Source organism: Rhinolophus sinicus, linkage group LG06, assembly GCF_036562045.2.
Source record: "Rhinolophus sinicus isolate RSC01 linkage group LG06, ASM3656204v1, whole genome shotgun sequence".
In the NCBI taxonomy this organism is placed as follows: Eukaryota; Metazoa; Chordata; class Mammalia; order Chiroptera; family Rhinolophidae; genus Rhinolophus; species Rhinolophus sinicus.
The window spans coordinates 158,984,105-159,011,857 of record NC_133756.1 but is presented as its reverse complement, the minus strand read 5'-3'; the positions used below and the strand labels follow the sequence as shown (position 1 = coordinate 159,011,857).

At 44.9% G+C, this 27,753-nt stretch overlaps 1 protein-coding gene across 2 annotated transcripts; it reads left to right on the top strand.

Moving 5' to 3' along the window:
- The first annotated feature begins 46 nt into the window (after positions 1-46).
- On the top strand, positions 47-27,753 carry LOC109438200 (phospholipase A and acyltransferase 3). 2 transcript variants are annotated; one of them, XM_074336519.1, is made up of 5 exons: positions 47-283; positions 763-840; positions 13,129-13,231; positions 17,941-18,209; positions 26,173-27,753. In XM_074336519.1, the coding sequence occupies exons 2-5, from the start codon at positions 826-828 to the stop codon at positions 26,272-26,274; spliced, it is 489 nt and encodes a 162-aa protein (XP_074192620.1). In that variant the 5' UTR covers positions 47-283; positions 763-825; the 3' UTR covers positions 26,275-27,753. The 2 variants fall into 2 exon arrangements, with proteins under 2 accessions (XP_074192620.1, XP_074192621.1); XM_074336520.1 differs by lacking the exon at positions 47-283 and adding an exon at positions 307-492.

Sequence of the window (27,753 nt, the reverse complement as noted above, 5' to 3'; positions counted from 1 at the left end):
ACAGCAAGTGTGTAGAAGAGGTGAGAGGCGGTGGAGCGGGTTCAGTGGGCGCCTCCGGGTGGAGGAGCCGAGCTGAGAGGCGGCGGGGTGGGAGGCACCCGGCCCTGTTTGCCCCAGAGGGCGGAGTAGACTGTCCCTGTCGCCGGGGCCAGGGAGCTCTGCAAGGCTCCCATTAGCCAATCACACGGGGAGGGGACGGATGACCTCACGTTGGCCGGGACTCGGCGGCCACTAAACTCCGGTCCATTTGCCACCGTGGTCGAGCTGCCTCCAAAGTCCGGAGGTAGGTGGAAAAGTTCTTTCTGTGTTTTAAGTAGGGGTGAGATGTTGGGGGTGGCTCTCTCGGTCCCTGAGGCCCGGGTGGGAGAGGGAGAAGTTGGGTGAGGCGGGAATAAACAAGTTAGGGAGTAGCCGGCAAGCAGCTGCCGCCTCCTGGCACCGCGGGCTGGGCGCGGGCGGCCCAGCTGACCGTCAGGCGCCGGCTCCTGGCAGGTAACAGAGACCGCGCTCCCAGCAGCTGAGCCCCCTTCTCGCAAGTATCGCGTGACCCTCCCCTACCCCCTGCAAGGGGTTCATCTGTTTACTGCCAAGTGCTGGGCACGGAGAGGGCAGGCGAGGGGCTCCAAGGGAAGGAGGCGGTAGTTCCCGGAGTGGTCGGGACGGAGAGTTCACGGTCTCCTAGTCAGAAGCCACCGTCCCCTGCGGTCTTGGGGACGCTGCTTCCTATTAATGACTTAACGAATCCCTGCTCCCCCGCCTCAGGCATTTTCGAAGCTGATAAAGCGAACTCCAACCTGAAATTGAGGGTCCACAGCAGGAAAAAAGATGCCCGCGCCCATTGTAAGTGTGGGAAGGGCGTGGGCTGGGCCGGGGCGGGGGGGTGGCGGCGTGTTTTAGTGGTGACTGGAGCTGGAGTTATCACTTCAGAGAGAGGATCCTTGGCGATGTGGGGCCACACCCCCTAGGCATCAGGTGTCAGCTGTGGTTCTGCGGGCACCTGCTGGAGTTGTCTTAGTACTTGAACTTGGTGTGGGCTGGTATGGAGGCCGCCCTGCCTGAAGCAGGCCCTGCCCCGGGGCAGGAGGAGGAAGACAGCACGGGGGCCTTGCTGCACAGGGTGCTGTGCTGTCCTCCTGAGTCAGACAGAAACACCTGGACTGGCTCCTGGGCTGAGTGTTGGGGGCTGGACCTGCTGATGCAGGCAGGCTCGGCCTGGATCTGACCACAGGGGCCTTTTCTGGTCTCAGCTGATGCACCTCATGACCGGTGATGCCAGCAATTTCCCAGCTCTCACTTTTCCTTTTTCTAACCTGTGATGTGGTTCAGAAATCAGAGTGAAGATTATATGACTTAATACTTATGAAATGCTCAGAACAGAGCTTTGCACACAGGTGAAGCGCTCAGCTATAATTCACTATTATTATTTCAATCCACGTAAAGAGTTTTGCAGGGGCGTGGCATCAGGGTGTACCTGGCATATTTGATGTTTAGAGTGTTCATTTTTAAATATCCCTCTCTTTTATCCGATAACATTTTCAGTAATAATTAGTGAATAATAATAATATCCAGAAAGGAAACTGAAAAATTTCTTCTATTGAACTTTGCGTATGAAATCATGCCAGTGAAAACATTTTTAAAAAAGGAAAAATAAAGTAAATGTTATAGAGAAAAATAGAAAAAAAGTAATGGATAAATAGTTTTTTAATTATACTTATTACTTATTACTTTAAGAAAAAAATACTTATTCTTGCATATAGTTTGGTCACAGTAATGAATAATATTACAGTTTCTGTTTTGAAACTAACTTCTGAAAAATTGTCATGACTATCAAAATTGATCTTCTTTGCATATTCGTGTTCAATATTCAGTAGAGCTAGATTTGTCAATCGATCTCTGCTCACACTTGATTGAAGAACACTTTTTATTAATTTTGATTTCAAAAGCTTCTCTCATACGAAACAACAGATATACAAGTAGGAAAAACCTTAAACATTAGGATATGTTTGTCAGAGATTCATAAAAATACCAGTTCATAACAATTCTAGAAATTACAATACTGCACACACATATATATATATATATATATATATTTAAAACTAAATTCTACTGTTTTTAAATATCTCCACATTTGAAACATTTTTACAGAAACATATTCACCAGAAAATTCATCATAAATTTTTACCTTATTTGGCAAAATTCTCCCAAGTTTTTCTTCTGTAAACATCAGAGAAAATGGCTGAATAATGGTGATGTTTGTGTAATCCATTGCTTTCGAATGAGAGTCTAGTTCTTGGTGAAAACGATCCAGGCTTTCAGGCACTTCTATTTTAGTTTCTCCTGGCAGCTGGGAGAGTGGGCTCTTTTGTTTTCTGTTTAAACACAGGAAATGTAGGACTTCAGGGTGTGGTGGCACAAACCCCGCTGGAAGTGAGCTCCAACCACACTGAGCCATTCGGAAAATGACTTTTGGAACAGACACCTGTCGTGCAGGGTGTCATGCGGGTTCTCTGCTCCCGCTCCCTGCACAAAAACACAGGTATCGTGCGTGGCAGCCTGCGGGGTCTCTGCTCCCGCTCCCCACATAAGAACGCAGGATGTGGCCAGGCCCAAAAGGAACACCCACGGAGCCATAGGTAGGGAAGTCATACTACTGTGGCCTCACTGGAGGCTGGGTTCACACGACGTGCGACCTGCTGTCCGCTTTTCTGCCAACCAACCGACCACTCTCCTCCACTCTCCTCGACTCTGCTCTTCTTCCCTCTGTAGCTGCAGCAGTTATATTAGTGGCCAATGGCTCAATGGTTACAGCTGACGGCCAACTAGCCACAGCTGACAGCCATCTACCACCCGAGCCAGCACCACTCCATATGAGGCCGAGAGCCTGGAAACTGCTCTCTGGGGCTCTGTCCCCACACACACGTCGCAGAGTGTCTGTGTGTTGGAGCTTACTATCTAACTGGGTGCTCTTTGACAGAATTTCCATGTAGAAGACAAGTTTATTTAAAGAATAAGAAAGAAAAATGGGTTAATTTGAGGCTCATCTATATATGTTATTAAATCTCAGCAAGAACTGCAGAAATAAAACTTAAGCAATAAAATAGCTTTGGGAGAAGTAGGATATTATCACCAATGTTCTTTAAAATTGCTGGCATGTGGTGATAACCAGGAGACTGGCTTTTGGTGTGTCTTATTATTGTTTTAAAATTCTCTAGGGACAGCTCACTCTTCTCCGTCTGCACACCCTTCTCCGTCTGCACCCAGGGAATATGGCCACCACCTTACCCCCCCCCCCCGCCCCCGCCTGGGGGATGCCACTGCCCAGCTCTTAGTGCTTGACAGATGTTAGTTGTTAAGGCAGCTGCCTGGGTCTCTCTGGGAAGGAGAGGCTGTGTGTCCACCATACGGGCCTACGTTTCTTTTAGCCCTTTAGTATCAGTGCTGGTGTGTCTGTGTTTCTCTCCTGTCCGTGTTCCAAATTTGCTAAGAATGATTGGGCCAGGAGACTTTGTCCTTCCTCCTCCACCTACACAGTACTTAAATCTGGCATGTTGAACAGCTGCTGCTGGGAAAGTGAAAATCCAAAGTGAAACAGACTCCAGAACAAGAGGAAACTGATGGGCCTGCTCTGATCTTTGACTGGAGACTCCCTTTCTCAGCTTTCTTATGACCTCTGTTTGCCTGGTGTTCTGACAAATCTCTGCGGAGCTAGTTCAGCAGGGAGAAGAGGACCCTCATCAAAAAGCAATAGGGTTTCAGGCCCTGCAGTGGTTCCTCCTCACTCTGGAGGGGCCACAGGCTGGGAAGGACCACAAGCCTCTGCTGAGAAGTAGTTAGAGTCAGGCTGGCCCCTCAGTTTAGCTGGTGGGCGGGACATGGAAACTGACTACTCCTTCCCAGGGACTCAGCTCAGCAGTTAGTCATTGGATGACAGGGCTGTGGCCGTGGAGGCAGCTGCAACACTCTGCCAGGGTATTGGGGAGGCAGTGAGGAGGTGGAGACGTTGAGCCTGTCTTGAGAGACCAGTGAACAGCCAAGGGAATTTCAGGTCAGAGTATAGTGATGTAGAGGCAAAGCGTGCCAGGGGGTCATCACTGGACGTTAGTTCCTTCGTGCGAATTATAGGTGTAGTGGAAAAGGACCTGCCTTGGATTCAGGCAGACCTGTAGTGGAACCCTGGTACCACTTCTAGGAGCGCTCTAAGACCTTGGGCAAGTTATGTCCCATCTCTGGGCCATTTCCCAGTTTGTAAAATGAAGCTGCTGTAAGGACTCCAGTTTTGTGTGCAAACCCCTGGTGGTGGTTTCCAAGTAAGTCAGAGCACAGTCCTGATTCACTTGGGGTGAAGTTCAATGTGTAGAAGAGGCTTGGGACTGGAAGGCAAGAGCCTGGGAGGGTGGATAAGTTTTGCCCCCTGTTTCCAGAATGCATATGACCTCTGGGCTGCTGGGGCTGGGCCTGGTGCCTGCTGGATCCACCACTGTCCCTCTCCCAGCAGCTGGCAAGGGAAGAGGTGATGCTCCAACCCAACCCCTCCTCCACTTTCTCTCTCGCCTGAGGCTGGGGCATCTGGGCAGTCAGGCCTCCTCCTTATCCTTTCTGTGCCCATTCAACCCGGGGCATGGGGTGTCAACCCTCTCAAAGGCATAAGTGGTTTTACAGCTTTCGCCCCCGGTATCTCATTTATTTCTCATATAGACCCTGTCTGTTGGGTCTTAATAGCCCTGTTTTACCAGAGCTCAGAGAGGTTAAGTGATTCCTGAAGGTCACACAACAATATTGCAGAGAGGGGCTCAGTCTCAGGTGGACGGGGCTGTGCTTCAGGAAAGGCCGCCCCAGACAAATGGGATTGACGCCTGATTCCTCAGGGTCTTTTCCGAAAACCTTGGTATGGAAATTCCCATCTCCTTGCTGGCAATTCCCTTCTCATCACCCACCCCGGACTTCAGTTTTTTTTTTTTTCAATCATAAGCTACTAGACACATTCCCTAGAGTGTCAGAAATGAAGGGGATGAGGTTTGGGGTTTCCACACTCACCACAGCATGTGGTTTTGGAACAAGGAGAACTTGCTACCAGGCTGGGTTTCACAACCTCCACAAGTGTCTCAAGCTAGCCTCAGGGCTGTCTGTGACCTTCCCAAATAAAAAATAATAAAAATACTCCGAAGACCAGTGGCAGCAAAAACTGCCACTTACGGAACATGTCCTATGTGCTGGGCAGTGTTTGCTGAGGGTTTTGTTTCACAGGTATTAACTTATTTGATCCTCAGGTTAACCCCATGAATCAGGTGCTATAATTATCCCCATTTGACAGCTGAGGAAACTGAGGCTGAGAGAAATTGGGTAACTTGCCCAAGGCTACCCAGTCAGTAAGTAGCCAAGCCTGGATTTGAACCCGGGCTGTCTGGCTCCCAGGCCCCAAGACTGTAATCAGTCTGCTGGTTCTGAAAACTAAATCTATCTTGACTTAAATACAGAGCAGCATGCTCATTCGCCTGCTTTCTGTATTTTTTGTATGCCTCGAATATTTCATCACAATGATCTGGCTAAATGGGGCTGAATGTGGGTGGGTTGGAGTACTTCCTTAGTGGCCTTGAGTTAAAAACATTCCTGTTGTTTAGTTTCAACCCTTGGGTTGGAAATTGTTCTAAAAGTGCCCTCACTTTTCTCTCTGGTCCTGTCCAGTGCCCACAGCTAAGGGTCTCATTCTGCATCAGAGTTGCAGGGTGGATGTGGACTAAGATTGGAGCAGGTGAAATATCCTTGTGGTGGGAGAAGAGGCTGCGGGGCAAGTTTCTGTTTTGCCACTTTCAGTCTGACCTCGGGTACGTGACTTCATTTCTCTTAGCCTCAGTTTCCCACCTGCAACATGAGGTATGACTGCCCATCTCAGACTAACCTTTCAGTCTGACCCATCTCTTCCCTTCAGACACCCTTTCCTGTGGTTCTCACTCTGGGTTACACGGTAGAATCTCCTGGAAGCTTTAAAACAAACAAACCCAGCCAGTCTTGGCTCCACCTCAGGGATCCTGCTTTGGGCCAGACCCCAAAGCACCCTGAGATTCCCAGGCAACCTGTGCTTTTGCTCCTGTAGAGGCCTCTGCCCGCTATCCCTGCTTACCTGTCTCCATGTACCCCCTTTAAGGACACTTCCTCCCCACCGCCCTCTCTGATAGCAGGAGAGTGTGAGGTTTAAGAGTGTAGGATGCGGGTTTGAATTCCGACTCTACCACATACACGTCTCCCCTCATATTTCCAGATTTCAGCAAAAATCTCAGGTGCTGCCATTCCAGCATCATCTCCAGTACCTCTTCTCCCATTCTCTCTTAAACCCATTTTGGCCAGGCTTTTGTCTCTAACACCCAATAGCTGTTCTCATAAAGGTCACCAGTGACCCTCATCCCAGACCTCTATCCTGACCTCTAGACTCATGTATTCAGCTGCCTCCCTAGCCTGTCCACTGGGCTACCTGGTGGACATTTCAACCCAGCCTGCCCATTCAAGCCTCCCCATTGCTCCAGCCAGAGACCTTGGGGTCATCGTTGCCTCCTCTTTCCTTCACGCCCTACCTCATTCCATCGCCTGCCTCTACCTTCGAAGAAATCCAGAATCCATTACTTCTTACACCCTCCCCGCGATGTCCCCATCTTGGCTGAGGCATCAGCTCCTCTCCCCACCCTCCATTCTCCCACTCTCCTACCTTGTCCACTCCACTCCAGCCATCCCAGCTTCTGGGCTGTTCCTCACATTCCCACCGGGGGCCTTTGTTCAGGCTGTTTCCTCTGCCTGGATGTTCTAGACATCTGCCAGGCACCCTCTCTGCCTTCCCTAACCCCCCCATTTAATAGTGCAACCCCTGCCTCCATCCCCCTGCACCCCAGCTTTCTCAACCATGTTCTGCCTTTTCTTTCTTTTTATTTGGTGTCTCTTCTAATATTCTAGATGGTTTGCTTATTTACGAAGGTATTCAAAACAGCATCTCTCCCTGACACTGAACAAACGCTCCATGAAGGCAGGAGTCTTCGTTTGTTCATAGACGTAGCCCAGGTGCCTAGGTTGGTGCCTGTCCAGCTCGGTGAGCATCTGTTGAATGAATGAGCAAATGAATGGGTGGATCCTCCCAGGCAGAGGTGGGCCTCCCCAAGGTGAAAGGGTTCTCAAGAGTCTTTGGCCACTTACACCATGTCCCTGGGACGGGTGGAGGGTATTTGTTAAAAATGCACAGTGATTCTGAGTACGTGCCAGCAAGCCCCTGTCCTGTAATTTGTGCACAAGCTCAAGTCTGAGAACCACAGCTGGGGATAAAGGCTGCAGGCATGGAGTCTAGAACCAGTGCGTGCTAGAGTATAGACAGCACATCACATGCTTGTTTTATTGTTCTTGTCATTGTCCTGGCCTCAGTGTTTTACCTCTGCCTCTCAGAACACTGATTACTTAAATTTAAAAGAAGAGTTTAAAGATACTATACAGGTGGAATGAATAGGTGGACATATTGGTGACAATATAGCATCATAATAGTAGAATTGAGGTAGTGGATATACAAATGTCACTAAAATATGCTTTCAATTGTGAACATTTGAAAATTCAAACTGTGCTTGAAAACTTTTCACAGTAAAATGTTGGGAAGCATGCTATGAATGTAAAAAAAGTTCATTGCAGAAAAGCTGGAAAATACAGAAAAATAGACAGAAGCAAAATAATAATAATACCACCTTAGCCCCAGCACCCGGAGGGAATCTCTGGTAGGTAGTTGGTCTATTTTTCTAGTCTTCTTTCTGTGTGTATTTATTTTGTTATGAAATAGTAATTGTATGGAGTGCCTGACATTGAACACTGATGTTAGTCAAGTCTTAAGTTTTCTTCTGATTCTAAAAATATGTGTTTATTTAAACAGTTTGGAAAACTAGAAAAGAATTAAAAAGAAAATTAAGACCCCAAATTCCACACCTAGTAATAAACACTTTAAGTTTTGATGAATTTCTACAGTTTTTCTTTTATATGTTTGTTTTCTTTTTTAACAAAGTTTAAAAAATATCTGAATAAAAATATCTAAAAGCTTTTCATTAACCATTATGGGCATTTCTTGTCGTTAAGTATTCTCTTAAAATATAACTTTTAAAACATAACTATATGTTGTCCAATATATAAATATGGCAAGATTTAATCTCTTTCCGTAGAATATTTAGGTATCCAATGTTTTGCCATTAGATGTGACAGTGTGATAGACATCTTTTGTGGGCATTTCAGATTATTTCCTTAAGATTTGGTGTAGAAAAAGAAATTGGGTCAAAGGGTATGAATATTTTTAAGGTTCGTGATACAAATTGCCCTTCAGAAAATTGCTCTTCAGAAAAGCTGTACTGATTTATGTTCTCGTCAGCAGTGAAAGAGAGTGCCTGCTTACCTACGTCTTTTCCTATATTTAGTAGTAGTGTTTTAATTCCCCCCAAACTAGTTTTTAATTTGCATCTATTTGATTATTAGCGAGGCACAATGTGTTTTCTTATAGTAATAGTAATATATATTTCTTCTTTTTAAGTTATTCATCATGCCCTTTGTCTATTTTTTTCTACTTTGGTGTTTAAATCCTTTTTTTATTGATTTATAAAAATTATATATATTAAAGATATTAACCATTTTTCTGTCATTTTCTTCCTGTTGGTCATGGTAGTTTGCGGTATTTTTTCCATGCATAGAATGTTCTGGTCTGGCTCTTTTGGTTATAAGGAACAAGCAGCCCATTTAAGCTAGTTCAAGTAAAGAAGGTTTAGTTTAAGGACATATGTGGAGAATAAGGGGATTCCATGAAAATCTAAGAACAGCAGCTCTAATAAGGTTGGGCTTCCCAGGGCCTAGAGCTCAGAGGCAATTAAGGGGCACGGTGGTTCCAGGTATTTCAGCAGCTGGAGTTCGTGCATCTCCTCCAGTGCTCCACCATTCACCATTGGTGTGACTCAGCTAGCTACTCTTGATCTGTCTGCTTCCTTCTTTCCTGTTATCAAAAGGGTCTTCTATTTGGTCAGAGTTGACATTCTCTCTTCCCACCCTGGGTTTGTCCCATGGCCCAAAGGGGTTTCTCTTGCCACCTTTATATCATGACTTCAGTTTTAACCCCTACTGCCTCAAACCTTTTTCTTGGTTCAAACTTTTGAGAGAGATTGAGAGAGAGAGAGAAAATATGATTGGTCCACCTCCACTTATCAAGGTGGATAACAGGATGCAGACCTGCGTGGGACCGTGCCTTCTTCCAGTCCAATTGTCTGAGGCTGGGATGCAATGATCACATAGTCTAAAATACGGCTGCCTGGGCAGCTGGGATTGTGGGGGATCATTTTCCCTTAAAAGGGAGTATGAACATAACACACAACGATAGAAACTTTTGATAATAAGAACGTTAATATTTTTTGAATTGTAAAACCTTTTAATCTTTTACTTTGTGCCTTTTTTCTTTGGATTTTATCCTTAGAGGGTCTTTCCTTATCCCAAGATCAGATACACATCCATCTATATTATTTTAAAATTTGTTTTGTGGTTTTGTATGTTCCATGTAAGTAGTACTGATTTCTAAGCATCATTAACATGGTCATATTTACAGGTTACAGCTGGGAGATAGTTTCAAGAGGTTTTAGTGACAGATAATGTCTACCTTTCCCAATTAAAAATCTGCAAGTTCATCAACATGAGGGATTTTTTTTTCCCCATCTAAAAATCTTTAAAAATTTTTATTATGAAAGTAATTCATATTGGTAAAAAATTAATTAAATCATATAACAAAATGTAAAAGTCCCTGAATCCCAACCCCCAACGGTATATAATATATAACAATTTGGTGTATTTTCCTCATATCATACATCGTGTATAACACATTTTGCTTACAAATGTATAACAATGGATTTTAAGCAAAAATGGGGTTAACAATGTTTTTCAAGTTAATTTTTTCAATTATTTTCACATCTGCTCACTTAAGTCCACCTTGTTCTAATGGCTGTATCTACGTATGGATATAGTATAATTTAATTGGTTCTTACTAATGGTTGTTTAGATTCTTTATCCAACATGAATTTCAGAGGCTGGAAATTGTCCCTTAATTTGCTTGCTAAGGAAAATGGCTCTTTACCAAGCTCTTTGTAACTGTTTTTGTGGGGAAGATAAAGAGTTTTTGTTTTGAAATCCTGGGTGGCACAGTCTCAGCTTTGTCACTGTTAATTGTGTCGCATAGGAGGGCCCTGGTTACTGCGCTGGTGGGGGAGGAGGAAGGGGAGCAGCCCCGCCCTGGAGAGGCAGCTCTCTTCCTGGCGCCTCCTGCGGGTGCCCCTTGCTCCTGGGGGAATCACTAGCTGGCAACTTGATACGACCGGATTCCCGGGACTGAGGATCCAGCTGAGTGAGGGAGGCATCACTGCTGATCCTTTTACAACAGGAGGCGGCAAACTGTTTCTGTACAGGTACAGGCCCAGATCGTGAGGAGTTAAGTTTTTCAGGCCATATGATTTCTGTTGCAACTCTTCAACCTCTACTGTTTGGAGACAAAGCAGCCACAGACAATATGTAAATGCATGGTGGCTGTGTGCCAATAAAACTTAATGGACACTGAAGTTTCAATTTCATGATTTCATGTGTCACAAAATATTATTCTTCATTTGATTTTCCCCCAGCCATTTTTTAAAAACGTAAAAATCATTTTTAGCTTGCATACAAAAATGAGCAGAGGTACAAATTTGGCTCGTAGATTACAGTATTCTTACTTCTAATTTTGTAACATGATTTCTTGAGTTCTTAATTTTGATTCAGCTGAGTTGGTTTGTGTACGTCACTAAGTAATTGTTCCTCTAGTTAGATTTTAGTGCTAGAGGGTGAATTATTTATATCCTTAGTTCACGGCCTCTGTCCTCACTTGTCCCTGCAAGAACCCCAACTTCCTTTGTTTTTATTTTATTTTATTGGGGAATATTGGAGAACAGTGTGTTTCTCTAGGGCCCATCAGCTCCAAGTCGTTGTCCTTCAATCTAGTTGTGGAGGGTGCAGCTCACTGGCCCATGTGGGAATCGAACCGGCAACATTGTTGTTCAGAGCTTGTGCTCCAACCACCTGAGCCACCGAGCTGGCCCCTACTTTTAACCTTTTAAACCGTAATTACTTTTGCACCAACCTAATAGATATCGTTGTCATTGTGATAAGATTGTTTTCTATGTACAGGTCTCCGTTCATTGACATTTGTCTAGAACACAGTAAGCGCCTCGTGCCTGTATCCACGGCTGCTTATTACTTGACACTGTATCACTGATGTTCAAGCTTTTCCAATCAGTGGCCTTCCTGAGGGCTGGATCCTTGTCTTTATGTCCTTGCTTATTTGTGGAGACGCCCAGTTAAATTCCTCTTTGAGGATCCTTGAAGACCCCCTAACTCTCATCAAACAATACAGTTTTTTTTTAAATTCAATTCTGGAAAACAAATAGATTCATAAATTGCAACCATTGTCCATTGTTCCAAAATATGTTCTCAGTCAGTAAGGTCTGGGTGCCTACTTTTTGGAGGATAAATTATAATTACTGCATAAGAGAACATGATTTATCTGTAAAATTCCCGTGAAAAGATTATTTTCCTGCCATAGATGATGCTTCTTTGCAGTTTTAATGTTCCTGAACTGTCACTGACCCTGATTAATAAGCATCGAGTTGCGATCGCCTATTCCCACTGCCCGTCGTTTTTATCCCAAGGACGTCCATACAAGGGCGAGGCCTTTTTCCCTCCTGACCTTTGATGGAATCTCTCAGTCAGGCCCACAGAGCTTGGGGGGGGATGTGGGCAGACCCCTATGCACTGAAGGGCATGAGGCTGGAATTGCTTATGAAGACTCCAGCAAAGGACAGAGGGGCTCTGTCTCTAGATATTCTAAAGGGATGGTTTTCTCACTCATTAAAGAGATTTAAGGTTGGCTTGGACCAGGGAGGCTCTCACCCCTGATTCTGGCCCAAGTCGGAATGCCCCCTGAACCCACCACTTAGCACACTGCTTGTATTGGCATCTCGTTACTGTTGAATGAAAGTGATCTTGAACCTCTCCGACCTGGTCTCAACCTCTGCTCCATGCTCCCCTACCGGGGCGGGGCTCCTCTACCGGGGCGGGGGCTCAGCACCCTCCCTACCATCCCTGCTCACTCTCACTCCCCCCCACACATGCACTGTCATATAAGAAACATGTATTTGGTCTTTGTCCCCAGTTCCTGGCACAGAGTAATTTCCTGAATGATTGGCTGAAAAGAGTTGTTTTTATTCATAATAAGCCCCTTTCAACCATACCTGGGTTTATGCTAATGAGGAACCAGCAACCAACCTGTGATTAGAGGCCTGGAGGTTGAGCTAATCACTAATGGCCAGTGATTTAATCAATCGTGCCTATTTAATGTAGCCCCCACAAAACCCCTAATCTGAGGGATTGGTGAATACACGGAGGTGCTGGGAGAGTGGTGCACTGGGGGCACAGGGGGTGAGGAAGGGGATGGAGCTCTGTGCCCCTTCCTACATACCTCGCCCTGTGCATCTCTTCCCCTGGTTGGTCCTGTGTTGTATTCTTTATAATAAACTGGTGATCTTGTAAGAGTTCTGGGAGCCACTCTAGGAAATAATTGAACCTGAGGAGGGGGTCGTGGGAACCCCTGATTTATAGCTTGTTGGTCAAAGGCACAGGTGACAACCTAGACTTGTGATCGGCAGCTGAATTGTGAGGCGCAGTCTTGTGGGACTAAGCCGATAACCTATGGGTCTGTGTTCACTCTGGGTGGGTAGTGTCAGAATTGAGGTAAATTGTAGGCCACTCAGTCTGTGTTCACTGAGGATTGAATTGCTTGGTGTGCAAACCCACACATTCGGTGTGAGTGCAATATAGAGAGTTTTTCTTCACACACACACACTCTCACACTCACACAAACACACACACTCTCTTATCCTTAGGATAAGCAGCTAGGAAGGCACTGCCGGAGACCGAGTCTTGGTCAGGTCCCAGGCTTGGTGGAGGAGTGTGTGTGGGACACCCTCCTGATTTGACAGCCTCTGGCAGGGACCCCAGCCTTTGCCACCTGGTTCCAAAGTCTCGCTCGTACTGCCTCTAACAGCCCTGTTCTTGGTTTTGCAGCCGGAGCCCAAGCCTGGAGATCTGATTGAGATTTTCCGCCCCCTGTACAGACACTGGGCCATCTACGTTGGTGATGGATATGTGGTCCACCTCGCCCCCCCAAGTAAGGGCGCCCAGGGCCTTCACTGTGCTGGGGTTGGGAGGAGAGGGAGATGGGGAAGCTGTGGGCAAAGGTGACCCAAAGTTCTCCTCAACCACTGACTGGTGGTTGGTTCCCAAGGGCTACAACGAAGCAGTTTGGTGTGGGGTGATGGTTTTCAGACTCTGGTCCTTGGAACCCTAGGGCTTCTGTAGAGGGGCTGAAGTGGGCTTCCAGGGGGTCGTTCTGCTTTTACAGTTTTATATGCTATGGCTTTATAGAAAACACATCCAACTCTTAAGTGAAAAACTCCCTGAGAGGGCACAGGAGTTTGGGCAGCAGACTTGGCCATGAAATCCTGTTTCTACTCTCCAGCCTCGGTTTCCTTATCTGTAATCTGAGGCTAAGAATACTGAATTTGAACTGTTGTGAGAATTCCCCACCCTGTTACTTAACCTTTTTACTTAAACTGAGGTAGAACATAAATATAGCAAAATGCATGAATACATAGTAAGGTGTATAGTCAATGAATTAAAAAAAATGTGTCCATCCCTGTGACAATGACCCAGGTCAAGATCTAGAACATTTCTACTCCGGAATGCCTCTCCATATCCCCTTGCCTTCCCCAGAGGCAGCCACCGTTCCAGCTTTTCTTGCCATGGATTAGTTTTGCTTGTTCTAGAACCTCACGGAAGCGTAATCACACAATCTGTGCTTTTTTGTACCTGGCTTCTTTCATTGGGCCCGTGTGAGTCACTGTGTGTGAGTACCAGTAGTTCTTACGTTTTCATTGTTGTGTGTTTACTGTGTGTGAATATACCTCAAGCTGTCATCCGTTCTTCTGCGGATGGACATGGATTGGTTCCATTTTGGGGCTGCTCTGCGTGGGGCTGTGTGGACACTCTTGGACATGTGCTTTGCCCGCAGCTTTGCTTTTAACTCATGGCTTCACCCTGTACGTATAAAGAAATCAGAAATAACCAGAGTGGATGTCATCATCCCTGTCCCTGATTAACCAAACCACCAATATCTGCACCCACACAATCTGCCTTTTCTTCTACTAAAATGCAAAAAGCGCCCCTGCCTTCATTTAAAAAGCAAGCCCCTGTGTGTGGGTCCTGGGCCCCTCTTCTTACTTGCATACGCGCTTTGCTTCTCAAATTCCCACGTCCTTTTGTGTTGTCATTGTCCCCCTTTCTCCGAGGCTGTTCCTTCGGCACAGAAACCACTCAGCTTCACATCCCCTCTCTCTAACTCTCTACCGAGCAAATTTCTTATCTACTGTGGCGATCGCCTCCCATTCTCTCTTCGGTTGCCTTCACCAGACTCTCTTTTTCACCTCGCTCCTGGAGCAGCTCTTATCAAGGCTACCGAAAGACCTTCCACATCTTGACAAACCGAAGGTCAATATTCTGGTCACAGCTTACTTGACCTCTTTCTGCCCTTGACCTGGCACGTGCCTTTCTTCTTCTCCCACTGACTCCTTCCTTCTTGGTCTCCTGTGTGGGTTCCTTCTGTTCTCCCATATCCCTAACCCTTACTCTCCCCGGGTGACCTCAGCAGGTCCTCTGGTTTCCAGTACTTTCTATCTGTTGATGTGTCCTAAACCTACACCTTCAGCTTAGGACTCCCTACCCAGCTTCACACTTGTACAACCTCCTGACTGCTTGGGTGTCTATGCCATGCCACTAATGGAAGGCTCCACAGGATGACACCATCCGGCTGCTCAGGCCCCAAATCTAGAATCATCCTTGACCCTTGTCACCCTATCAGGAAATCCTGTTGGCTTTATCTCCACAGCAGAACCCAGATCTCATCACTTCTACCATCTTCTCTCACCTGAGGCCACTGCAGCTCCCGATGGTCTCTCCTCTTGCCTACTTACTGTCAGCCCCTCCTTTACTGGGCAGCCAGCATGATCATCTCACTCCTTTCCTTAAAATTCTTAGATGGTATTTCCACCACACATAGAATAAGATTTAAAGTCTGTGCTGTGTTCTGTGGGGCCGGGCGTGGGCTGGCCTCTGCCTGCCTCTCTGACCCTCATGTTCCTCTTCTTTCCTCTTGGGTCTCTAGACCTCAGCCGCACTGGCCTCTTTGCATCTCTGGAGCGAGCCACACTCTTTCCTTCCCAAGGTCTTTGTTCTTGCTCTTCCTTCTGCACGTGGTGCTCTTCCCTGGATCTCAGCGCAGCTGCCTTCCCTTCATCATTCAATTCTCAACTCAAAAGTCCCTTTCTGGGTGGCCCTCCCCAGTCTGAGCTAGAGCAGCCTCCCCGAGTCCTCCTCTCCTAGATCACTTCACTTAACCTAACCCATCGCATTTGCAGTACCTGAAAGTACCTTATTTTGTATGTGTGGTCATTGTCAATGTCCTCTCACTAGAATGTGAGGTATTAGAGGGCAGGTGTGCTGTCTAGTTCATGCCATTATCTCCAGCATCTTGCACAAGGCCTGGCACATAGTAGGGCTGCAGTATCGATTACTGACTGCACGGAGTAGGTGGAACTAGTAGAGGGGAGGCAGGGGAAGACAGGGCAGGGATCTGGGGGGACAGCTGTGCCTCTGACCATTGGGTGAGTGATGTTCCTAAAAGGGAAAAGATGCTTCTATATGTTTCTTCCCATTCAAGCTTCACAGGAATCATGCAAAGTAGGTCAGGACTTACTGTCAGTCTGCTGTCAGACCTCATGCTACTGAGAAAATGGTAGAAATTAGAGTTGGAAGGAAGCTTAGAGAACAAGGCCAATAATAACAACAGCTAACACTTGCTGGGCACACAGGTTGCGCCAGGCACTGGTGAGGGCACCTTACCTGGTCAGCTCCTATGCAGTACGTAAGAACAGGTAGGGACTGTTATTGTCCTTATTCTACAAGGAATCTGGGACTCAGAGAAGTTAATCAAATTGCTCAAGGTCACACAGCAGGTAAGCGGTGAAGGTGGGACTTGAACTCTGGCTGTCTGACTCTTGATTCTGTGCCTTTAACTATGATGGTATACTGCCTAGTCTGACGTTCCCCAAAATTCAATCATCAGTTGTTTTCCATATCCATGTATCCTTTCTACGATTGTTTAATTAGTATTTTCTTTAATAGACTAACTTTAAGAACTGAAATAATTCTTTTCAGAGGAACTTTAAATTACTATACTGATGTGTGTTTAACGTGTATCAATTTTAGTGTGTAATTGTGGACTCCCACAGTGTTGGCTCAGCAAGGTTAAGTGACATGTCAAGACCACCAGTGAGAGAGCCAGAATCAGAATCCAGAGCTTTTGACCATCATCCCGTGCTCTATCGTACCAGCTACCAGGTGGAAGCCAGTGTGCAGAGTTTAAGGAGGCCCTCACTCTTAGGAGTTGACTCTGTGTTTACTTGCCTGGTCCTGAGAATTGGCACCTCCTGAAGTTTTGTGCTTTAGGCATCTTACTTGCCTCACCCCAGTCCCAGCCCTGCCACCCAGCCCCCCTAGGGGCTGAAGCTCACCTGGCCCAATTCCCACACTGACCCTCTTCGCAAATTGGCCTCACACACAGCACTATCTTTTATTTTCTCCAGTGAACCCCTCAAGCACTTCTTGCCCTATTGGTGGTAGCAAGTCAGAAGTCCCCCGATTTTCTAAAATCTCAGGACTGTATTCAGGGCAAAGGGGTTTAGTCCTTTTTGGAAAACCAAGCAGAACAGGATCTGGAGTCTGATCAGCCCCTCCTGCCATCACTTGCTGCTGTCACATGGTGTCACAGTGGAAGGTGTCCTGCCCAGTGTAACAGGTCATTGTATGTGTGGTCATTGTCAATGTCCTCTCACTAGAATGTGAGGTATTAGAGGGCAGGTGTGCTGTCTAGTTCATGCCATTATCTCCAGCATCTTGCACAAGGCCTGGCACATAGTAGGGCCGCAGTATCGATTACTGGGGAGAGCCTGGGGGTTCTTGATCTCGGTAGGGCCACAGTGGCTCTTTGAGGGAGAGGGAACCTCCTTTCTGGGTCCGCCCCTACTTTTTCAGCCATTGTACCCAAAGTGTGTCCTCTCTACAATGTGCAGGTCAGCTGCGCGGGAGGGATGCCCAGGCCTGCGCTGGCCTCAGCTTTCCCTCCACACCGTCCTGGGCCTCCTATGGACCCTAGGCTTCCTTTCTCTGAGGCAGTTTCGTTACTGGAGCTATGTTGCCCCTTCCAGCTTCTCAGCCATAGCCAGGCTTGTGCCCGTGTACCCATTGGGCCTTCCTGGCATCACATTTAGGGGAGCAGCTGTGGGGTTTTGGTCCCTTTGCTCTCAGAAGGGTGAAAACTACTTCTGCAAATCCACTCATCCTTTCGTCACTAGTCAAGCTTTGTGTGTGTCGGGAAGTGTAGCCATGATGGAATCACAAAAGGTTCATTCTATTACCCCAGGGAGATGGGTGTGCTCAGAGCCCATATTTGTATAACCAAGAGGGCTACTGAGGTGTCACAGGGGGCAGAAGGCTAGCTTCTCTATGTTAAAAAAAAAAAATCCCGATTAATCATGGAACTTCTCTACTCCTCATTTCAGATAAGGAAACCAGGGCCCAAAGTCCACAAGCACCTTCTCCCAAGCCACACAGCATGTGTTTAACCCTTCTCCCTTTTCCCTTCCCCATCTGCTCATCACTTTGTGGGTGGTGCCAAGCGTAGATGTCTGCTTGGGGGGCACTCCGAGCCCCTGGGGGCCGGCCCAGAGCCATTCCCTCAGTTTCCTCTGTGTGAATCCACAGGTGAAATCGCGGGAGCTGGTGCGGCCAGCCTCATGTCCGCCCTGACTGACAAGGCCATAGTGAAGAAGGAACTGCTGTGTGATGTGGCCGGGAGAGACAAGTACCACGTCAATAACAAACACGATGACAAGTACCCACCGCTGCCTCCCAGCAAAATCATCCAGCGTGCGGAGGAGCTGGTGGGGCAGGAGATGCTATACAAGCTGACCAGCGAGAACTGTGAACACTTTGTCAACGACCTGCGCTACGGAGTCCCCCGCAGTGACCAGGTGCGTCCTCAGCCTGTGTCCCCGTCCCCAGGAACCAGACCATTCCCTCAGCTGACAGTGGCTGGGCATCAGTGTGGGCCGGGCCAGGGGGGAGACAGATGCATGAAGGAGACAAAAAGCAGAGACAGAACCCCTCCCTTGAGGACGGGACAGTCTGGGTGGGCATGAGGGTGGGACAGACCTGTAAGTCGGCAGTGCAGACCAGTGCGGTTAGGAGGTGATGGCCAATCGTGTGAATCACAGCCATGACGGTCATTCCCTGTTGCTGAGCCCTCCCTTGCTGCTAGGCCCTGAGATCGCACCTTAGCACAGCCCCGGAGGTTGGTTTAATCATCCCCACTTTACAGATGGGAAACTAGGGCTCACTGTGCTCAAGTGACTTGCTGGTGACCATTTATTTCATCAACCAAATCTGTGTTGAGTCTCCAGACCTGGTACTTGCCTTTTCCTGGGAATCTGCAACTATGCTGATGGGTAGCCAAGGTGGGATTTGAAGCCCAGGTCTGTTTGAAACAGCTTTTCATGCTTACGAAACGCACTTTCCTCAGCCCTGCTGTAATTCAAGGGTTAGTCCAGAAGGCCCCAGGGGATGTGGTTTTGTTTATTTACCTAGTTTGATTTTGTCTGGGACCCCTCTTTTCTGAATCACTTTTTCTGTTGGGTAACTAACTTCCTTCCCACCCTCTCTCACTGCCTCCTCTCCCTTTCTGCACCTTCGATACCCTTTTTTTTGTGTGTGTGTGTGTGTGAGAGATCAGAAAAGTTCTTAGATGCTTGTTGGTGCAAGAGAACATACGTTTTTTTAAAAATTGAATGCATTACTTCATTGTCATCTAGCTAATGCTGTTGTCGAGAAGTCTGAAACGTTCTGAGTTTTTGATGCTTTATATGTGATCTATTTTTTTCTTTCCAGAAGCTTATAGAATCTTTTCATATCTCCAATGTTCTGAAATTTCACTATATATACATGGGTGGGTCTGTTTTCATGTATTGTGGAAGGCCCTTGATGACTTCTTTCAATCTTGAAACCCCATTCCTTCAGTTCTAGGAGATCTTCTGTTTCTCTTCTCTCTTTCTGAACTGTGATTATTTGGATATTGGGCCCCCAGACTGCTCTTCTGAGGTCCTTATTTTCTCTGTTCTGTTCTCTATTTACTTTTTTTTAAATTAGAAAACTAACACTTATTTGTAGATTAGTATGTAATAGAAGTTTTTTTTTAAAAAGCCAGCAGTGAGAATATAAGCATAAAATAGAGAACCTTATGCTACATAAATCTGTTTTCATCATTGGTGAAATTGCATGACAACTGAGGTTCTCATTCAAACACATGCCTCTACTGGTACATTTCCACACTCCTATGCAGCAATGAACTGCAAATAAAAATTGCTATGCAAACTTTGGAAGCAATAAGATACTCTATGAAATTCAGGGTGCTACATTAGAAAGATTTGGTAGATTTACAAAATATCTCCTAATTATCTCATTTTTAGTTATTCTTCATTGATTGTTAGATAAAAGAACAGATTAACAGGTTTATATAAGTAGAGCATTTTGTGTCGATACAAAATTGTTACATGATTTAGTAAAATACATGTCACTAGACATGAATGATATTTAGAGCAATGTAATACAATTCCAAATTTGAGATAGTGAAATAACTGAGAAATAGTTTTTATCATTTACTCTTTTTATAAATAATAATTCAACTCCTCCTGCAAAATGGAACAATACAAATTGGACACATCACACTTTTCTTCCTGTGGCTTTAGCCCTACACACTATGCATCCACTTGAAAGGGCAAAACAATGACCACACAACAGTAAAACAGTGTAAACAATTCTACGGAACCCGTTCACACAAAATGAAACCAGAATATACTACACAACAAAAAGCGGTGCTATCTATACTGTTTACAAAGATTTCATTTTCTTAGCCTTTCATTTCTTAGCCTAGGATGATTCTCTGACTTTCCACCTACCTAAATATGTTCAGGCTTCAAAAGCAGGTATGTTTAGTAGGCTTTTGTAAATAAGCCTTCTTATTGAATAGTACTTTTTGCAACAGCAGCTAGGAGCTACACTCATAATGAAGTCTATTCTGCATCAGATAAAATATTAAGATAGGTAGAAATTGAAGACGTGGCCAATGGTAATACATATATTACATAAATATGGATAAGGATATTATTTTTAAATTACTGTAAATATGAAAGCCGAATTTCTATACAAATACTTTATACCCATTTTTATTTTGTAATCTTTCATCATCTGAATTCAATTGCTTTCAGAATAACGCTATTCTTCTTTTATCCACCCAGACCATTTGTGAAAGTGAAGAAGCACATTAGAATTTCCTTTTTCCCAAAAACAATTCTGGGGCTTACATCAGAGAAACTGTGTGTAGTGTAAATAGCTAATTATCTGTAGTCTGATAGAATTTCAGTTGTCCACTTAAAAAAAAAAAAAGACAGATTACTTAGCATTTCTAATGAGGGACAAATTTTTCTCTTTTATAATATTCTGATTAAAGACCATGTAGCCCATTTTCATGATCAGCACAGTGGCTGGTCTGGACCCATCAGCCTGTGCCAAGAAAACCACCAACGGCATCTGAAGGTAGCATTGACTCTCGGGCAGATCATTTTCACTGTAAAATTTGCACTACCAGGTCTTACTAGATACCACTTTCTTGTATTTAATCAAACTCTTTGATTCTGTGCGAAGCATGACCACAAACAATGGGGTTAGTAATGTTTTCCTCGACAAAGTATCTTTGTTTATTTTTTAAAGATTTTATTGCTGATGCAACTGGTTCCGACAAAGTATCTTTTGTATGAACCCGTTGCATCAGCATTTCTTCTTACACGATGAGGTTCTGTAAAGAACTAAGGGCATATTGTGCCCCTTCCGTCATCTGCAAACCATTTCTCCCACCCTAACACACGGCTTAGCAAGAAAAACACTACATGCAAGTGGATTCCTGCAGGCTCCCTAGCAAGTTAACAGAAGCATGGCTGCCACAAAGCCGTGCCTAATTACTTTTAGGGAAAGATTTAAAGACTGAACAGCAGTCAAACCTCAGGTCAGTAGCTTCACCCAATTTTGTCATCATATGTTGTGGCTGCTGAGAACATGGTATCTTAATCCCACTGGTGTATTTCCCGACATCTCACACAGCTGTGCTGGACATGTGTGGCCCAGATAAGCCTGGCCAAGCATGAAGATATTGGTAGGTACATAGAGAGATAGATAGATGATAGATAAATAGATAGATAGATAGATAGATAGATAACAGATAGGGAGATAAGGAGATAGATAGAGATAGATATTTATATAGCTATGTATAGCCATCGAAGCCTCCAAATTCTTCTCTGCGTTGGTCATTTAGGAGTTTTGGCAGCCACAACATACACAATCGAGGCAGGCTGTGTGGTTAGAGTAGCAAGGGCCGTGCTGGCTGTGTCACGTAGGGCGGTGGGTTTTAGGTATCAAGCCCACATTGTCATCCTTTTTATTCTTGGGATTTTTGGTCACTGTCTTCATTCGACTTCTTGGCATAAAATGATTAAGAATCTTTTCCTTTGCTGTTCTTGATTCTGCTTAAATGCCTGGCGTGGCTTTCAGGTGAGATTTCTTGACCTATGTTCATGGCACTCTTTTATGCCTTCAGTGGGAAAAAGTAGTTTTGCTGACTATGGCCATGTGCCTTCACTGGAACAGTTGCCATGAGCTGAAGAGAGAGTTTGTTCTCCCTTTGTATTGTCACAGAGCTGGGCCCTAGATAATGCTAGAAACAAAAAGAGGCTGAATTGTTCCCACTGAGTTTTGTTACCTTCAGTGTTGCTGCTATAACATGAAGGGCAGAAATGGTGGATATGAGGACGTCACGGCGAAGAGCCTGGGAAGGAAGCCGGGGGAAAGGGTCCCTGGATAGACTGGCCTTCTAGCTGGACTGCAAATAAGGGCAATAGACATCTATGTTGGGAATGATTTCTAAGCTTCAGAGTGCGTGCTCGACACTCACTAACAGAGGCTCTTTATCTGCACTAAATCTGAAGCTCTCAATGCCATTGGAGCTCAAGTCCATGACCACCACGTTTCAGTTCAGTGGCAGACTGTCACGTCCTTGAGTTGTATATGAATAGCTGTGTCTATCAAATGTACTTGAGTGCTGAGGTGAAAGAAGAGCTAGCTATACCAAATGGAATCCGTAAAAGCTTATTAAAAGTAGACAGGTCCCCAATATTTGAAACACCAATAGCGATGCTCAGTGCACTTTTAGGCACTTGAGATGAACCAGATGGAAGGTCAAAGGTAAAGGGGAATGCTTCAAACGAAGTGAGGGATGAATCTGAGCTGTGGAAGTGTGTGTTCTCTCAAAGCAATGACCCATCACTGAACACAGCCAAAATGTTCATGACTTATTTCATTTGATTCCCCTCCTCTGTGTTTCCTCTATTATCTCTTTCTGGAATGGCTATTATTCAGACCCTGGACTGCCTGGATTGTTCCCTGGTTTTGACCTTTGGCTTCTGTTTTGTATATCTTTATCTTTTTGCTATTTATTCTGAGAGACGTCCTCAAATTAATCTTTAACGTTTTTATTGAGTTTGTCATTTCTATTGTACTTTTATTTCGTAAGGACTGTTTTTATTCTCTCAATTGTCTATATATATGTATATATATATATGTATATATATATGTATATATATGTGTATGTATATATATATATATATATATATATATATATATATATATATATATATAAATATTTGGAGGATGCACTATGTTCTCTTATTCTCTAATGGCAGTTTTTAAAAAGACACTTTCTGTTCTAGATACGGTTTCTGTTTCTCCAGATTGCTTTTCCCCCCGTTTGTTTTGCTCTCTGTCTTCTATTTTAGAAGTCTTCCTCAGAAGTCTGGTACCTTGGTTGTACGCACATGATTTAGGGTCGGGGGCTTGATGAATGGAAGCTCTGAGTAACTAGGAAGCGGCAATGGCTTGTTGACTTTGAGTTTCACTTCTGGGTGATCTGAGTGGGCGGTTTGGGAATCCTCAGTATTGATGTCCTTTGTTTCCACTTCGGCTAGTCAGATTCCCCCCAAAAGTTTTCCTGACTCTTGTATGGAGGGTAAAGTTCTGGAAGCAGAGAGGGGCAGGAGGGCCAAGAGTCTCACACTTGGCATGTTTATAGCCGCTCAATCCCTTGTTTTTGGCATGATACCCACATCCTCACATGTGCTTCTAGGTTTCCAGGCTCCCAAATCTTCTGTTTGACCCTCTTCAGAAAATAAACCTTCAGATTCTGTTGTGGTTAAGGAGGGCGCCCAGAGACCTAGCTAAAGCTCTCTCTCTCTTTTTCTCCCACTTCCAGAAGTACCTGGTGTTGATCTTTTCCCTTTCTTTCTTTTTTCAGGCTATTCAAATTATTTGTTTCATTTTTCCCCCTCCTTTTCTGCCTCCCTCCCCCCACTCCGGTTCAAGCCCTTGTTTCTCAGTCTAGCTGTGTAGGACACAGCTGCGTGGCCCATGCTGGTATTATGAGCCTTGCGCTCCCCCTGGCTGAGGCAATCGGTTGCCAACCGTCTGCTCACGGCAGCACAAAGCAGCCCACAGCCACTCACGCTGTCCACCGGCTGCTCCTGGCAGCACACTAGCTCAAGGCAGCTCACCCCAACCTCCGGCTGTTCACGGCAGCCCAGCTTCAGGGTGAGCCGTTGTTCACAATCTTAGCTGTAGAGGGTCCAGCTCAGTGGCCCATGTGGGAATTGAACTGGCGACCTCGGCATTAGGAGCACAGTGCTCCAACCGCCTGAGCCACTGGACCGGCCCAAATTATTTATTTCATATTGAGTGAGTTTTGGTAGTTTGTGCTTTTCAAGGAATTGGTTCATTTTATCTAAGTTCTCAAATTTATGTGTGTAGAGTTCTTTGTATTCTTATTGTTCTTTTAATGGCTAGAGTCTATAATGATATCCTGTTTCATTCCTGATATTAGTCATTTGTGTCATTTCTCTTTTTTCAGTCTGGCTATAGGTTTGTTAATTTTATATGCTTTTTCAAAGAACCAACTTCTTGTTTTTTTGATTTTCCATAATAATTTTGTTCTTTCAATTTCATCGATTTCGTCTCTTATTATTTCCATTCTGCATCTCCGTGCCCACTGCAGCACTGCTCGTGATACTTTTCTTCTATTGTAAGCATTTGGTGCCATAAATTTCCCCTTTAACATTGCTTCAGTTAGGTCTCCAAAATGATCACATGTTGTACTTTTAGTTCAGTGTATTTTTTTACTTCCCTTGAGACGCCTTCTTCGATCTGTAGAGTATTTAGAATGTGCTCTGTAGTTTCCAAGAGTTTAGAAATGTTCGTGTTGTCTTTCTCTTATTAATTTCTAGTTTGATCCCACTGTGGTCAGAGAACAAACCCTGTATGCTTTCAATTCTTTTAAAGTACTTGAAGTTTGCTTTCTGGCCCAGGTGTGGTTTATCTTGGTCTTATGCTCCATAAGAGCTTGAAAGGAATGTGCATTCTGCTGTCATTGGATGGCGTATTCTATAAATGTTGATTAGATCCTTTGGTTGATGGTGTTGAATTCTTCTTTATCTTTGCTGATTTTCTGCCTGTTTTTTCCATCTGTTGTTGAGAAAGCAGTGTGGACATTTCAACTATAAATGGGTATCTACTTTCCTTTAAGTTCTATCAGATTTTGCTTCACAAGTTTCTCAGCTCTGCCATTTGGTGTACACACATTTAGGATTCATAGTGGATTAGCTCTTTTTTGTTGTTGTTAATTACAAGCATTTTAAAAATGAGTTTCAGGTATACAAAACAATATAGTGATTAGACATTTATATATCTCACAAAGTGATAACACCAGTAAGTCTATTACCCATCTGGCACGGCCCATGGTTATTATAATATTATTGTATTATTGACTATATTCCCTATGCTGTACTTTATATCCCCATGATTATTTTTTCAATTATAGTTGACATTGAGTATTATTTTACATTAGTTTTAGGTGCACAGCATAATTGTTAGGCATTTACATATTTTATGAAGTGATCCCCCAGTAAGCCTAGTACCCATCTAACACTATACATAGTTTTACAATATTATTGACTATATTCCCCATACTATACTTTACATCCCTGTGACTATTTTGGTGATGATCTTTTCAAGAATTCTCTTGTATAATTATGATTGATCCTCAGCTTTTCCCACTGCTGCCTTAGAATTTGGTGTTCTCTGTGTCCTTGTGGACTCATGCCTAAAACAAACGGCTCACTTTACTTGTAGTTGAGTTTCAGGAAGGAGTGAAATTTGATACATGTTCAGTTTTTACCTTGAACCTTACTCTTACTTTTGCAACACTGTTTTTTCTAATACAAGCAATACAAGTTATATATCCTCATAATTTATAGTCTAACATCGCTACTACTAATAGTTGAGTCATTTAAGAATATGTAAAGAGCACCTCTGTGCCTAGCTGGGTGCTTGGGAGACAGTGATGGACAAGACAAGAGAGGTCCTTGCTCTCATGGAGGTCAGAGTTTTTTGAGTATTCAATAGCAATTCCTCCTTGATTTCACACTTGCTTCAAGGGCTCCCCATTGACCAGCCAAGATCTCAGCTATCCTGTCCTTTTCATCTCCCTGTCCTTTTCACAGCCATCCTCTGGGGATTGATGTGCTTTAAATATCCACAGGGTAAACTGAGTTTCCCTCTGCAAGCCCAGGTACATTCCTGGGCAGCTGGTTCCATCCACCAATTTTTTCCCCAGCCAGCCCTCTTCTCAAACATTTTCTTTGTCAATATCTATTGACTCCTGAGTTTGTCAAGGAGGTCAAAGGGCATGTGAGGCTCTCAGAGCTGAATGTTCTTGTTGAATACTTGTATACAGCCTGTACTCAGATTCCTGACATACAGTCTGTTCTACCCTCTTCTGTCTTGCAGGTCAGAGATGCTGTGATGGCAGCTGGCATTGCAGGAGTGGGCATGGCAGCCATAGGCCTCATTGGCGTCTTCTTGTCAAGAAACAAGCAACAAAAGCAATAAGTTGAAGAGACTGTCCTGCTACCAATTACTTTATACATTAAGGGGGTCTTGTTTTGCTAGAGGTTTTGAGATTTGGTTTATGAATTTCATTCTGTTTTTTATAATAAGGCTTATTTTCACAGAATTAAATAAAGCCCAATAAGGGAGGATTTTATTGGGGGAAATGCAGCAAGAACTGCCTGGTGTGAAATCCATTGAGGGCACAGCTGGGCTCTGTTCCTGGTGATGCCAGCTTGTGCCTTTGCCCTTTGGTGACTTCCTATCACTTTCTCTTTGTGAGATGCATTCTTTACCGTGCAGGAAAAAGTCCAACTCTGGTTATCTCAAGTAATGGGCGTTTTTGTTTGTGAGGGTACACGTAGGCAGCAAGGGAGACACACCTGACTGATATACAAGAACAGGAACCATAGTATAGCCAGGACCTTGGCCTAGAACTAGACCTGGGATATCTTCTAGACTCAGCAGTCTGTAGATGTTCAGTGGAGTTCAAACCAAACCAAAGCAAACCAAATCAAACCTCCGCCATAAGGAAAATCAGTGCATGCTCTTGCCAATCTTGTTAAAACTGCCCTTACCTCCCTCTGCTCTCCACATCTTTCCTCTGCCTTGTTACGTCCACCTCCCTCCCCCAGCACTCCTGCTTTCTCACCGCTTGGGCTTACCATGACCCTCCCCCTCCAGGTCTCTGATCCCACACTTCCTCCTGCAGCCTCTCTTCCCACATCAGCTCAGCTCCATCTCTTCCCAGCTACCTGCCAGATGCTCCTAGTTCAAGTTCCTGAGAGAATCTGATTGGCTCAGCTCATCACATCCTAGCTCAGCCTGCTGATTGGCTGCTATTGGGTCAGGTGACCCCACTAGGCCAATGAGCTCTGCTTGATGGGGTCGGGTCACATGGTACAAGGTTGTCTCAGACCCTATCAGCTGGGGGTGTAGCAGGCCTCAGGCCTGACCTCCCTTCTGCGTAGCCCTTCATAGGGGAAAGGAGTGACCTCTTGTGGCTAGTCCCTTGAGGCTTGCTGCTACTGCTCACGGCTTGCCAGCTGTGCAGAGTGACCATTTCACTGAAAGGGGCTTTGGTGGGTTCCTCAGAAATACTCTGCTGGGGCTATGAATGTTTCCTTCATCAGCCCTGGTTGTCAGGATACCATCTATTGGAATCCTGGTCAGGACTGTCAAGGAAGAGGAAACTGAATCTCTAAATTTAAGTAGAGTTCTATTTAGGCCTTACTGAGGGCTAGCCTGGAAACAGTGCTCTAACTTGGGGGACGTGAGAGGCATTTATATAGGCAAAAAAGTAAACAAAGTTACATTTAATACATTAGGATTTACAATTAGAGTACATATGCCTCCATGGTTAACAGTTTTACATCAGATGGAAGGGATGCATAGAAAAGATAAGGTTGAGTTGCTTCTGAACCTTCTGGCATGGGGAAACTGGGAGCAGGGTGTGGAAACAATAAAATTACTTGGAAACTC